General features: G+C 52.7%; 4 protein-coding genes across 4 annotated transcripts; 3 read left to right on the top strand and 1 right to left on the bottom strand.

The window, feature by feature from the left end:
* Positions 1–1,433: 1,433 nt before the first annotated feature.
* NCS54_01157700 (Hypothetical protein) lies at positions 1,434–2,506 on the top strand (the record flags this gene model as incomplete). The annotated part of the gene is made up of 4 exons (XM_053156850.1): positions 1,434–1,584; positions 1,661–1,861; positions 2,292–2,306; positions 2,364–2,506. The coding sequence occupies exons 1-4, from the start codon at positions 1,503–1,505 to the stop codon at positions 2,504–2,506; spliced, it is 441 nt and encodes a 146-aa protein (XP_053012825.1). The 5' UTR covers positions 1,434–1,502.
* A 532-nt stretch (positions 2,507–3,038) lies between these two features.
* NCS54_01157600 (Hypothetical protein) lies at positions 3,039–4,593 on the bottom strand (the record flags this gene model as incomplete). The annotated part of the gene is made up of 3 exons (XM_053156849.1): positions 3,039–3,130; positions 3,180–4,067; positions 4,122–4,593. The coding sequence occupies 3 exons, from the start codon at positions 4,591–4,593 to the stop codon at positions 3,039–3,041; spliced, it is 1,452 nt and encodes a 483-aa protein (XP_053012824.1).
* Positions 4,594–5,999: 1,406 nt separating this feature from the next.
* NCS54_01157500 (F-box domain-containing protein) lies at positions 6,000–8,783 on the top strand (the record flags this gene model as incomplete). Its single annotated transcript, XM_053156848.1, has 1 exon — positions 6,000–8,783. The coding sequence occupies one exon, from the start codon at positions 6,000–6,002 to the stop codon at positions 8,781–8,783; it is 2,784 nt and encodes a 927-aa protein (XP_053012823.1).
* Positions 8,784–11,430: 2,647 nt separating this feature from the next.
* Positions 11,431–13,023, top strand: NCS54_01157400 (Formate dehydrogenase; the record flags this gene model as incomplete). The annotated part of the gene is made up of 3 exons (XM_053156847.1): positions 11,431–11,433; positions 11,503–11,550; positions 11,977–13,023. The coding sequence occupies 3 exons, from the start codon at positions 11,431–11,433 to the stop codon at positions 13,021–13,023; spliced, it is 1,098 nt and encodes a 365-aa protein (XP_053012822.1).
* Positions 13,024–13,361: the final 338 nt, after the last annotated feature.

Raw genomic sequence — 13,361 nt, 5'->3', positions numbered from 1 at the left:
ATGGAACCAACCATCGTTTTAGCATCAAGTTGAAAAAGCCGACAGCGGGGATCCCGATCTGAACAAAGGGATGCTCCATGTGTGATGATGAAGGATCACACAGCAGCCCAGCCTCGATTATTTGCGAAATTGCGACCGACGCTTCCTCTGACAGGTTCTCCATGCATTACACGCAAGCTCGATCGCGTGGCATTGCAGCACGTTACGGCATGAGGCTTTGTTGAGCCACGGATCGTGGTCGGTCAACGTCCATGACGTTCTGTCTCGGTTGTCGACAAACATTACGAAGATCTCCGGTTTCACATTCCTTGAGAATGATATCACAGAGGACCCTGAACACCTCGCCTAGGTGTCATGGCGATGATCACTCGTTCAGCTGATTATATCATAAATGTGGTCCGATCCACTGGGTCACAGATATGAGATGACAGGACATTCATCCGAGCTCATGATCCCTCCATAGTGCGTGTTTCGGCATATCGACATGCTGGTGGTTAATGGGATGGTTTGGCAAGTTTGTAGGATGTAAGGAGGATTCGATTCAATCCCTCACCCTCTAATATCCGTCAGTTAGAGACACAGTGAGCCATCCAAGCTTTGCTTGTCAACTCGCCTGGCCCATGTCGTTGTATCGTTATCAACCTGTATGGAATGTAAAAGATGGACCTGGTGTCAGTCAGTCCGGTCCGGGCCGAACACTCCCAAAGCATGGTGTCTTAGATACACACACAACTTTCCACTGCTGCATGCCGACGAAATAGAAGGGGGGGCAGTCCAACCTACTTGAAGCCGTGAAGAATTAACGGCACGTTATCGTTTACAATAGTCGGTGAGATTGTGAACCCTGAGAACAAGCGGAACACCACAGCGAGTATGCACATTTGCTCTTGTCTCACGTTGGCTCTGCCTTAATCCAGTTCGCCGCAGCAGCGACCAACCGTCCAAGCATCAGCCTCACAAAACATCCAATTAACAACAGTGCCCAGTTCTGAAAATAGACATCCGAGCCACACCAGGCACACATTCGCAGTTCGCATCGACCGCCCGCCAGTCCGCCTAGGCGCGAGGCAATCGCACTCAAGGTTCTCCCTCGGCCTGCATGCCACCCAATTCGGTTCCGCGGCCAATAAGCCTTGGCCAGTTTTCGGTCGGCCTCCCTTAGCGGACCTTGATACCCTTTTTTTCAACCAACCGCACCGCCAACCAGAGGAGAATGGTATGATAATCTGCTCTCTGAGTGAGGGGTTCGGTTGGTCTGTTGGCTGCAAAGCAGACGCGCAGGAGGGGTGATCGAGTCCGTCATTGGAACCTGCCGGCCGAGTTGCCTGTGATAAGGCGCAATGGGAGTGCACCTTGGTCTTGTGTTGACGCCATTGAGACAAGAAGGATCAGGCACTTTGCTGAGGGGAACAAGAGTTATAAAGTAAGCTCAAGGCTCTGCCGTCTTGCTAACTTTTCCTTTCAAAGCATCCTCTCTCAAATCCTCGAAAGCCATTCAGTTCATGAGCAGAAGACGATCTCCCTCCCCTCATCAGTCCGAATCCACAATGTCATCGCCTGTGGGCTCGGGCTGTTCCCCGGATTGTAAGTGCCCGTCAGCTTGAAGTCATCATGTGGGGATGAAACACCGCTCACTAACACGGCCCCGGCTGTGAAATAGACTTTGGCGAAGACATTTTTCCTCTGATAGATCCTTATGAGGATCCTGTGGGGCAGTGGACGCAGTCTGGCCTTTTGGTTCAGGATGCAGATCCTTTTGGTTTCACGAACCAAGAAGGATTGCGTGAGACGAGTTCGGGCTCCATGCCTCAAATGGCCATGGACCTTCCGGTGCTCGACGGTGGTTTTCTTCCCGGGACGAGTGAGATGAACCTGCATCTCCAAACTATTGACCCGGCTTGTTTGAGCCTTCCGACATCCGCCCACTCCGGTCTTGATCCTTCCTCAGCGACCTCTCATCAGGCATTTCAAACTTCGACATCACCTACTGGCTCGCAGGGTGCGCATCCTCCTCTATAGAGACCCCCAGCGCCCGTAGTCAGTGATGATGTTGGTTCTTTGATTTCCTTGGGTGAGGTCTTGAGCAATGATGATCAGGCCCAGTTACACTCATTTACCTCGGATGTGGAATCTTCTTCTGCCGACACTTCTGGTGGAAACAGCTCGGGATCAGGGAAAAGGGACAGGTCCAAGTTCGAAGAAGATCCTCTCATTCGTATGGAAAAAGACGAATGTGTGAGAGATGGAATATTTTCTTGCAACTGGGGGAACTGCCGCAAAGAGTTTGGCAGCAACTCCAGGAGAACGTGCGCCCACCAGTCACTTACAAACTTGTATCCATGTCCATGCTAACTTTAGTACAGGAAACATCTTCGCTCGCACTACAAACCTGTTTACTGTCCTTGGCCCGGATGTTCACACAAGAGTGCTTGGCAAAAGGAGATGCGGAAGCACTTCAACTCCCACCAGTCGAAGAAGTCTTGCGAGTGTCCTCTTTGTCCTGTAATGTTCACACGCCATGATAACCTTCCCCGGCACTTGCGAGAGGTTCATGGTGGGAAGAAGAGGGCGCGGTAATTGGAACTGTGGTAGCGTATTAGCGTAATTGTTAGTTATAATGGACACTCTTTGGTACTTCTAGACGTTTACCTACCCCCTGTGACTATTTCAAGAAGCGTAGATTTGTGCAAATAAAACACCCAATAGTGTTTGTGGCAGTATGTTTGCATTGGCTCTTGTCCATGTCTTTCCTCGCCATGGTGTTACTCATCTCGCCGAGCAAAGCCGCCATTCGACTACGGCGTGGTAAAATCAAAGGCAAAGCCGGCTTACGATAACTTCTCAAGACGATAAAATGGTTTAGAGGTAGCGTAAGCACATTGCTTAATACATGAACACTATAGAAATCATGTAATGGTCGAAGAGAGATAATCTCCCACGTGAATTCACTCGTACATGAATGCATATGTCGGCAATACACAACGATAATGGTGGCCAAATCGAAGGGCAATTCCAGCCCAAAAATCGTACCTTTCGCATTATAACAATGTCACACCTCCCTGAGATTCTCCATCGCTATCAGAAGACTCCTCGTCATCTTTCAAGCCTGCCTCGGTTGCTGGGGCGGTTTCTATCTATTGTCAGGTTCCTGATGAGCATGGGACATATACTAAACTTACCTTCATCTGTCTCGTACTCTCCGAATGACTCATATTCGAAATCGGAAGAGTCAAACGACATGTCCTCGGACGTAGTAATGTTGGTTATCGAGTCCTGTTGTAAAACGGCACTCGTCTGTTGAAGGGCGATATGTTCTTGGAGCATGTTGCCGATGTCCCTACCTACCTTTCCCAAGAGGGCTCTCTGTTCTGGAAACCGAGAGTCTTCTTCCGCTTCGTGGAGGATAATCGGGCGCCAGTTCGTGTATACTTTCTGGTGGGAATCTGGTTCCACATAGAAACCTGGGTGGTGTCTGAAGTAAAGCTTGCAGCAGAGACAAGCAAGCTTGCTGCAGGCTATGTAGCGGTCGTTCTCAACGAAGACACGATTGTCTCTGTGGAAAAACTCCAACATTTGCAGTTCCGCGTGGACCCTTGATTGCATGCCGCCCCTGTCATACATGGTCCTCACTTTGGTTTCAAGTCCAGTCTGCTCATCTAGTCTCGTGAGGAACTCTTGGAACTCCTCGATCCTTGGGTCTCCAGCACTGAGAATGCGCCTGGTGATCGAATGGAGAGTAGTTTGCACGTCGGGGGGAGGGACGATCTCTGGTTGAGGAGCAGGAACCGCGGCCACATGATAGCTGCTGAGAAGTGTACCCAAACGGCTAGCGTCCTCGACAAGCTGCTTCGGTACACGAATGCGCTCAGCCAAACGCCCTACAAAATGCCTGATAGCTTGGAAAGATTTAGCATGTTCAAGGGTTGCACTATCCTCACGGCTGAGAACCTGTAGTGTTGTCATTTGAGGATCCTCCCGAGCTCGATAAGCAGCATGGCATAAAGGCAAGGCGTCTGCCGTGGTGTCGAACCGAAACTGGGGAAGCCAGCTTTTGAGTGCTTCAAGGTCTGGAAATCAGTTAGCGTAATGCCTTTCGAAGTTCAATAGTTCCGATATCTAACCACTCGTCATGGTGCTCGACGCTGTAGTCGATAAGTAAATCTGGCATTTCCTCGTTGCATTCCGTAGTATGTTGCATTCCTTCTGGATCCTGGCAGTGCCAAACTGTACAGAATCCTCCGTCAGTCTATCCTCCAGCTCTTTTCTGTGCAGCTCGTCAAGTGCCTCGGCCCCTTGCAAACTGTCAAGAACACGATCCAAGAAATCAACAACTCTCGATGTTGGAGTGACATTCCCGGCCATCCAGAACATGAAGCAGTCAGGTTGGTCCTCGACGGCGATGGAAGTCGTCGTGTCGCCACCTTTCTTGTAGTCGCAGATGAAGCAGAGGTTCCTCAGAAATCTGCGGCGGGTGGCTTCCAAAGTCGACAAGTTGTAGTTTATGATGACATGAGGGCCTTCGGCTTTTCTGAGGATTGAAAAGAGGGCCAAGAACTCGAAGAAACGGGATAGAATTCTTGAATAGGGACTCATTCTTGGTGTTAAAGGACTCATTTCTGCAGCCAAGTTGTTCGTTAAGACTGTTGCGATCAGTGGTATCAGAGAGGAGTTCAAAACTTGAAGTTACTCAACCGTGCCCATATCATAAATAACTCTCCCCGATAACGTCCAAATATATCTCTTTCATCGCCAGCATGAGCCTAATCCGCTTGCACTAGATTTCATGTGTCTTGGGGCCTTATTTCCAGTTTCACTTTCCAGGACGGTCGGCCTCCCGCGTTAGGGGAACCAGACTACGAATCATGGTGGTTGGAGCAACAGAGACGGGTCATTGGACAAACCTCAAGAGCGATTTTCGACAACGCTCACAAGGCAGATCATTTATGGCGTGAGATTGAAATAAGGCTGAGAGCATGATAGCGGTGATGGAGGTCCCCAACAAGAGAGGTCCTTCATCAATGTGTCATGGTTGCGAATGCGTGAACCTTGCTCAGCCCACCCTACAGCTGAAGGAGATAATGAAAAAATCCCTATTTAGCATTGTTCGATTAATAAAGACACCGTTATTGAATTTTGCTATGCGAAAATGATTCCTTTGTATCAATTATTCGCGTGACAATTGACTTGTTGTGTCGTTGTAGTCTTTGTGTGAAGAACGAATGCAAAGTCCCTCGGGGCCTCGCACAGTTCGAGTTGAGGCAGTTGGGGTTGAAAGCGGAGACAATGGATGCATGTGGGCGGCCCAACGACAGACCTCGCGATAAAGGTGGGGGTCTTTGGAACCGTGGGCCTCGTCTTACGGGTTGTTTAAGACATATGCACTGTTTTGGAATGTGAAATGCCTAGTCGAAACGATATCACTAGAAACAGAGAAACAAATGTTTTCTTGTTTATCGATTTCAGCTGGCCGGTTTCATCGTATCTTATCCTCCATTTAGCTTGTCAATGTCTCAACTAGGCAGCGGGTTGCGATATAAAAGCGGGTCCAGTATCCAAAACCACAGGGCACCGAGCACTGTAACAGCCCGGGCTCCATCTTTTTGGTCGCGCTAAAATGCGGGGCAGATGCCACTGTCGCAGACCATTTACAGGGGCTGGTTGGGCTTCGCGAGGTGCCAGGCAAGAATTTCCAGGCCAGGCGATTTGGCGCGACGCGCTGTCTTGCAGCAGCAGCTCGTGCTCGCCCATCCAGGCGGGCCCCTTCGGACAGGCTCCACTAAAATTTGGTTAGCAGATGCACCTGCTGCATCCACCGTTTTGCGAATGGATGGGAAAATCAACGGCGACGGAAACAAAATCCGAGAGCTCCCCTCACTTTATCTCCAGCCCAAAACATCCACATTCCATCCATTTCATCATCGCCCTCCCTGGGTCTCGTCTCGCCTCGTCTCGTCCAGTCGCTCGACTCTGGCTGCTCGCCGCTGCCAGCTTCGCCCGTCATGCTGTCGCTGGACCGACTTCCCAATGAGGTGCTGCACAGTATCGCCTCTTTCCTCCACAAGAAGTACGACCTAGCTGCTCTATCGCGCGTCAACCGACACTGCTATCATATTGCGAGCCCCATTCTCTGGAAGCGCGAGGTCAAGTCGGACAGGCCAGGCGCACTACATTGGGCCGTGGAGCATGAAGACATCGATCTATTGCGCCGCGCTCTCGAGGCCGGTGTTGACCCCTCGCGTCTAGCCTATGCTCACAGACCCAAGCCACGAATCGATTCGCGTCACAAGTGGTGGAATTATCACAGCTCATATTACGACGATCCGGAATGGCGCGTCGACGACGACGACGAGTCTGTCGACTTGGACCCATCCTATGTTCTACACGACACCTGCGATTGTTTCGAGAGCGGCTGCGACGATGGAATCTTTAGCGACTGTCGATGGGAAGCTATCCATGTCGCCGCTAGCAAAGGGCGCATCGACATGATCGAGGTGCTTCTCGACAAGGGCGCATATATCGAGGCATCCTCCTGGGGACTCTGTCTCTGTCGTCCTCACCTTCCCATGGAGGCCTTTAGCGACTCGCAAGATATCGAAGAGGAAGAGCTTGAGGATCTGCATGGTGGAAACTGGACACCTCTGCATGTTGCCATATGCCACGGCCAGTTCGAGACCGCCAAGTTTCTGCTAAGCCGCGGGGCTTCCACCGTCATATACCAGGGTATCGATTTCGAGCTTGACCCCAACGTCTGGCGAGATGAAGATGCTGCCCATGATTCAAGTCGTTTCCGACTCACCGCGATGCACCACGCTGCCAAGCACGACATGCTCCCCTTACTGCGGCTCCTTGTGGAAGGAAAGCTTCAGGAAAACATCGATGCAGAAGGCCCTTTCATGGGAACGCCCCTGTTCCAGGCCATTTGGTACGGACATTGGGACACCGCGGTTCCGTATCTCATTGAGAAAGGCGCCAATATTGACACCAGGCTCATCGAGACGGGATTGACACCTCTTATGATGGCGTGCTTCTCGCGTCGGTTTGACGATGCTGCTAAGCTCATCGACCTGGGCGCAGACGTCAACACGGTCTCAAGGCACCGGTTCAGCATTCTTCATCTGATTCTCGGACCTGGCCAAGTCAGACCTGACGAGTTTGCCGATCCTTACGATCCCCCGAAGCCCACCAGCAAGATCACCGAGATCGAGATCATCCAAAAGTTCATCGACAAGAAGTTCGATGTAAACGCCCGTGACTCCCTCTTGGGGATGACGCCCCTGATGCATGCGAGCTCGAGCTGTAACACGGATGCTATGAAGGCGTTAATCGACAGCGGAGCTGACGTTAACGCCTTGGATCATGAGGGACTGAGCGCCCTTTCTCGAGTCGGTGAAATGGCCGAAGGATCCGCTATTCTTGGACTATGCGACGCCGGAGAGATGCTCCTCGACGCGGGGGCATCGATGAAAGACTCGACGGAAGACCTGACACCTCTGAACATCATCTGCGCCCGGCGCTGCGAGCCCTACTTCAGTCGTGATTGGGACCACCAGCACGCCAATTTCGCCGCGCTCCTCATTGAGCGTGGCGCTGATCCAAACGACAAGGGCGTAACCCTGCACCGCCCATTCACCGAGGCCGTTGTGAACGGCAACTTGAGTCTTGCCCAAGCAATTCTTGAGAATGGCGGCCGGCCGGAGAAGGGTGACCTTGAGGATCTGCTTGACAAGTCAGTACAGGACCCGTATGACGACGGGAAAACCGAGTTTATACTGAGCATGGATTATGCCCAGTATGGCATCACAAGGCCTTCGGATGCCTTCCTGGTGCGCCTCCTCAAGCTGTCACTGGAGGAGCAACTCTGGACGCGGGCTGCTGATCTGATGAAGGCGGTGCCCACGCCGAGGGAAATGCGAAAGGGGCTGATCTTCCGCTGCTTGAAGGACCAGTCACCGACCGCGGATGAACCTTCTGCGCTTATCCAGGTGCTACTAGATCAAGGACAAGACCCTAATGAGCTTTTTGAGGACGAGCCGCCGCTGTATTACAGTCTCAAGTCGGGTTCCTTCTGGCGCACAACTCCGGTGCTGGTCAATGGTGGAGCGGATGTTCACATGGCCACCAAAGCTATGCCTGACGGTGCATTCATGTACACCATCACTCATGGCTATCAGCCGCAGACCGTACAGATACTATCGAAACACCCGAATGTGCTATGCGATAAACCAGAGCGGCTGCATCGGGAGTGCTGGTCATCTATGATCCGTTGGGTGCCCGGCATCTTGAAACCCAGGAGGGCTCGCTATGTGCGAGCCATCGAGCCCAAGCTGAACTGGACCTTTGCAAGCCGACTGATCACCGCGGGCTTAAGAACCGATGTGAAGACGCTGGATGACGTGGACGTCAAAGAAGTTGTGGAACTGGCGATTCCTAAGGGGGTTCCGATGGGAGTTGAGGGACGCAAAGTGCTGGACGCGCTTGATATTCCCTATGTGGAACCGACGATTCAGTCTGAAGACGAAGAAGATGAAGATGATATAGAAGAGGACTATGAAGCTGGGGGAAGCGACGTGAGCGAGGACATTGATGACGACTCGAGTGTATCGGAGATGGATGATGGATACGACGGCTTCGGGCTGTTACCACCATTCCTGGAAGACTCTGATGAGGATGAAGACTCGGAAGAGGGATGGCAGGACGATGACGGGGAGAGTGACTTTGATGACGATGACGACGACGGGTTGATGCCGATTCCCGTACCTTTACTATTTGGATTCCTTATGTGAGGAGCGAAGAGGGAAGATTGATCATGTATGGGTATGAATGTTCTGTTTGCGGCGGCCTGGCATGGCCTTGGATTGGCGCTATATGGGATATACAGTATGGGGGACATCTATCTATAGGTATGAAGGGACGGGAACCGGAAACCTGGGACAGGTTGGACGGGACAGGGATTTCACGGCATGAATAAATGTGGTAATGCTTCTGTGGAGTTGACGACATGATGAACTTGAGTTCTGGAGTTGTGCAGAGATGAGGTGAGCGTGTATGGATGTAGGTGAGGTTTCGGTGTAAGATGGGTGGCTAGGTGAGTTGTACGAGCCCAAGAGTTGATGCCCCTGTTCAACAACCTCTCTCAGAGACTGCATGGAACGATGCTTGAGCTAGAAGAGTGATCGAGACAGTTCTCATGGACATGGAAGATTTACGACAAGTTCATGATGGTCAGAGTTGCACCAGGACAATAACCCCTGAGAGGTCGGCTTCTCCCTCCGATGGACTATTACTATTACGCTCAGTCGGAGATGTCACGGTGTTGCGGGACGAGGAATAGAGAAGCAAGGAAAAGAACCCTGAGGGCCAGACGCCGCCCGGCCGAGGGCGCCTAACGAGGGATATGGACATGGATCTCATCTCATCGACTTGAGGGGAGATGGGATCCAATGCGGGGGAGGGACGAACTGGCGCGTGGAGGCGGAGGGCGGAGGTGGAGGCCGGTAGGCGAAATTGGCTATGTTTGGCAACAGTAGCCCAGGTGAGTGAGACGGACGACGGGTCGACTACCGAGACTTGGCTCTTTGTGCATGACTTGTTACTGTAGCGTCGAGTTGATGGTGCTGCGACACGGCACGCGAGTCGTCGCCCGGAGATGAAAGTGCGAGAGAGAGACGCTTTCCCCCGCACCGGAGGCCGGGGATCTCGGGGCTTGGCTGGGCGAGAAACGGCCGGATGGCGGGACTCCGAATAGCGATGGATGGTGGATAGCACATTAGGATTAGGGGGGAAAGGGCCGATGCGAAGGAGTAATGGTATGATGGCTTGGACCTGAGGCGTTTTCACACTCTGGTGCTCGCTCGTAGGTTGCTCGGAGAACGAAGGGTGAGGCGAGGAGGTATGGATATACATGGGTTCATGGGCAACAATGGTTTGACATGTCTGTTAACCCCTGCGACTACGTACGTGACCAGTCTACGATGTGAGTTTTGAGCGATATAATTTCACAAATGGCCATCGTAGATTGAGCGAGATATCTCAGCGAGGCTGGAGTGGAGGTGGCAGAGAAAATCGGTCCATGTGCTCGTGTTGCATCAAATCTTTCCAGGGGAAAGACAGGAATCTAGACCTGCTTCTGCGTGTCCCAGGCATGGATGATTATGCCATTGATATCCAAGATTCCCACAATTGGAAGCTCCTCTGCTCCGTAATTTCATCTTCGAGGTCCATCGCCGTGGAGCCAAGTGTGTGTCAAAAGCAGGCCACGATTACCATCTCCATCTCCACTTACACCGCTGACAACGGAGAGTTTGAGGTCGGACTTGAGTTGCCAGAGCCTTGCATGGCGAGGCTTCTCCAACGGAAGTCATTATTGTCATTTTGGAGAAGGCAAGACCCCGAATTGCTATGAATCGCCGTAGAGAGCGGTCAATTGGACGTTGCTTGATGGAAATCTTGTCCGTATGGATGGACGGCACGGAGACGTTGACCGTAGCTGCCGTGCCCGAGAGGTGAAGCTTCTCAAGCTGGGCCTGCCTGACACTGTCAACCCCGCTCCTAGGTCCGAAAACGGTAAACCCCACCGACAGGGTCAAGACACGTGATTGGCTAGAGCATCTTCTCCCCTGTACCCACCATCCGCCATGATTCGCTCTCTTGCAAGAACAACACCGAACGCCGAGATATGCCCATCACTCACTCAATTCTGAGCCTCCCAGAGCCCGTCGACTGTGCTCATACTTTCCTCATACGGTAAGCCCCCTCGAGAGTGGATGGATGGGATGGTCGCACGCTCTTGCTCGGCGCCCCCGCTTTGCACGGCCGCACGCGTAGGTGGGCGGGATAGGACGACGGCATGCGGCGGGTGACCGTCCGGGCCTCGTCATGCGAGGAGGATAGACACGGAGAGAGAGCAAAGATACAGCCTCATGGGTCTAATTTGCTAACTGGAACTGACCCTCTCAAGGCGGAGAATTAGTGCCAGAGAGGTACACTGCCCCCTCCCTCCCAGATACCGACAGCTTCGGGGTTCGCGGCATTGATGGAGATTCGCGGAGCAAGACACACGGCCACGGTATCCGTTCCGTTCGTTTCGATCGGATGGCACTGCGGGAGTGTGAGGAGAATGCACGCGGCACAGGTACACACACGCACTGCACACACAGACACCACACGCAGTGAGACGTGGAACCTTGGCTGTGGAGGATTGTCTGTTGATCCCACTGAAACCAACCTGGATGCCGCTGCCCGTTCCCCGTTACATACGTTGTTGTAACTTTTCGTGGTAACGAGACTCCGGTACCCTCCTGGAGCATAAATATCTGGCGTTGGACGCTCGATATTTTGTTTTTCTTTCTTCCTCCTCACTCTCATCATCATCACCATCTTCCTTCCTCTTCCTTCTTCACTTACAACCAATACTTTTATACAACCGCCAAAATGGTAAGCATTCCCATCTCCCCTCATTCGCACTTTGATATCCCTTTGAGCTCTATCTAACAGCCTTATCAGGTCAAGGTTCTTGCTGTTCTCTACGACGGTGGCCAACACGCCAAGGATGTATGTCTCGCTCTCAATCAACTCTCCCAGCTCTCTCAACCTCCTCCTCTTCACCATTCGATTTCCGCTCGTCGATGGTCGTTTGCTCTCTGCCCCTCCAAACGCCTTCGCGTCGACAACCCCTCCCCACTCACACCCACGCTTGCCGATCCCAAACGCGGGGAAATCGTCTCCCTACTCAAGATCAGCCACATTCAACCCAAGATGCGGGGCAATGCCTCTGGGTAAGACATCAGAGTTGTCCCTGGGTGGGATTATGTGTGGGCTCGTGGCTCTTGCAGCATACACTGCATGGTCATTGAGTAACCATAATGCAACCCCAGTCGCCTCTGGGGCACTCGATGTCTTGCCCCTGACCCCCTCATTCATCAACCTGCACAGTCTCAGTCAACTGAGTTTCAACCATAACTAACACGCCTGTAATAGGTCCCCGGCCTTCTCGGTACCACTGAGAACGAGCTCGGCATCCGCAAGTGGCTCGAGGACCAGGGTCACACCCTCGTCACCACCTCCGACAAGGACCGTGAGGGTTCCAAGTTCGACGAGGAGCTCGTCGATGCTGAGATCATCATCACCACTCCCTTCCACCCCGGTTACCTGACCGCCGAGCGCCTGGCCAAGGCCAAGAAGCTCAAGCTCGCTGTTACCGCTGGTATCGGCTCTGACCATGTCGACCTCAACGCCGCCAACAAGACCAACGGTGGTATCACCGTCGCCGAGGTCACTGGCTCCAACGTCGTCTCCGTCGCTGAGCACGTTCTCATGACCATCCTGGTCCTCATCCGAAACTTCGTTCCCGCCCACGAGCAGATTGAGCGTGGTGAGTGGGATGTCGCCGCTGCTGCCAAGCAGGAGTACGACCTCGAGGGCAAGGTTGTCGGTACCGTCGCCGTCGGCCGCATTGGTGAGCGTGTCCTCCGCCGTCTCAAGCCCTTCGACTGCAAGGAGCTCCTCTACTACGACTACCAGCCCCTGTCTCCTGAGAAGGAGAAGGAGATTGGCTGCCGCCGTGTCGACACCCTCGAGGAGCTCCTCGCTCAGTGCGATATTGTCACCATCAACTGCCCTCTCCACGAGAAGACCAAGGGTCTCTTCAACAAGGACCTCATCGCCAAGATGAAGAAGGGTTCTTACCTCATCAACACTGCCCGTGGCGCCATCGTTGTCAAGGAGGACGTCGCCGCCGCCCTCAAGTCTGGCCACCTCGCCGGCTACGGTGGTGATGTCTGGTTCCCCCAGCCTGCCCCTGCCGACCACGTTCTCCGAACTGCCAAGAACCCCTTCGGCGGCGGCAACGCCATGGTCCCCCACATGTCGGGTACCTCCCTGGACGCCCAGAAGCGCTACGCCGACGGCACCAAGGCCATCATCGAGAGCTACCTCTCTGGCAAGTTCGACTACCGCCCCGAGGACCTCATCGTCCACGGCGGTGACTACGCCACCAAGGCCTACGGCCAGCGTGAGAAGAAGTAAGCGTCTCGCTACAAGAGGAAGGAAGAATTTATTGTACATGATGATGATTACGAGTCCCACAACTGCATAATAGACGCGGGGATTTAAAAGATAGCGTCGCAGAATAATAAAAAAACTGTAAAAATTAACTACTGTCTCTTTTCTCTGTTGCTTGTGAAGTTTGCTTTCTATTACTTTGGTTCCTGATCAGGAAGAAACATGAATCTAGACAAGACATCTCATGACCATAGCGATATAGAAAGGTAGATGACACAGCTGCTCGACTGACAGATTTGGATGTCAAGGGAGTTGAAGCATACCTATCTTGCCATCTCTCGTAGTGGAGTTCAAGTTGACAA

Source organism: Fusarium falciforme, chromosome 9 (genome assembly GCF_026873545.1).
Source record: "Fusarium falciforme chromosome 9, complete sequence".
In the NCBI taxonomy this organism is placed as follows: domain Eukaryota; kingdom Fungi; phylum Ascomycota; class Sordariomycetes; order Hypocreales; family Nectriaceae; genus Fusarium; species Fusarium falciforme.
This window is presented reverse-complemented; position numbering and strand designations above follow the sequence as displayed.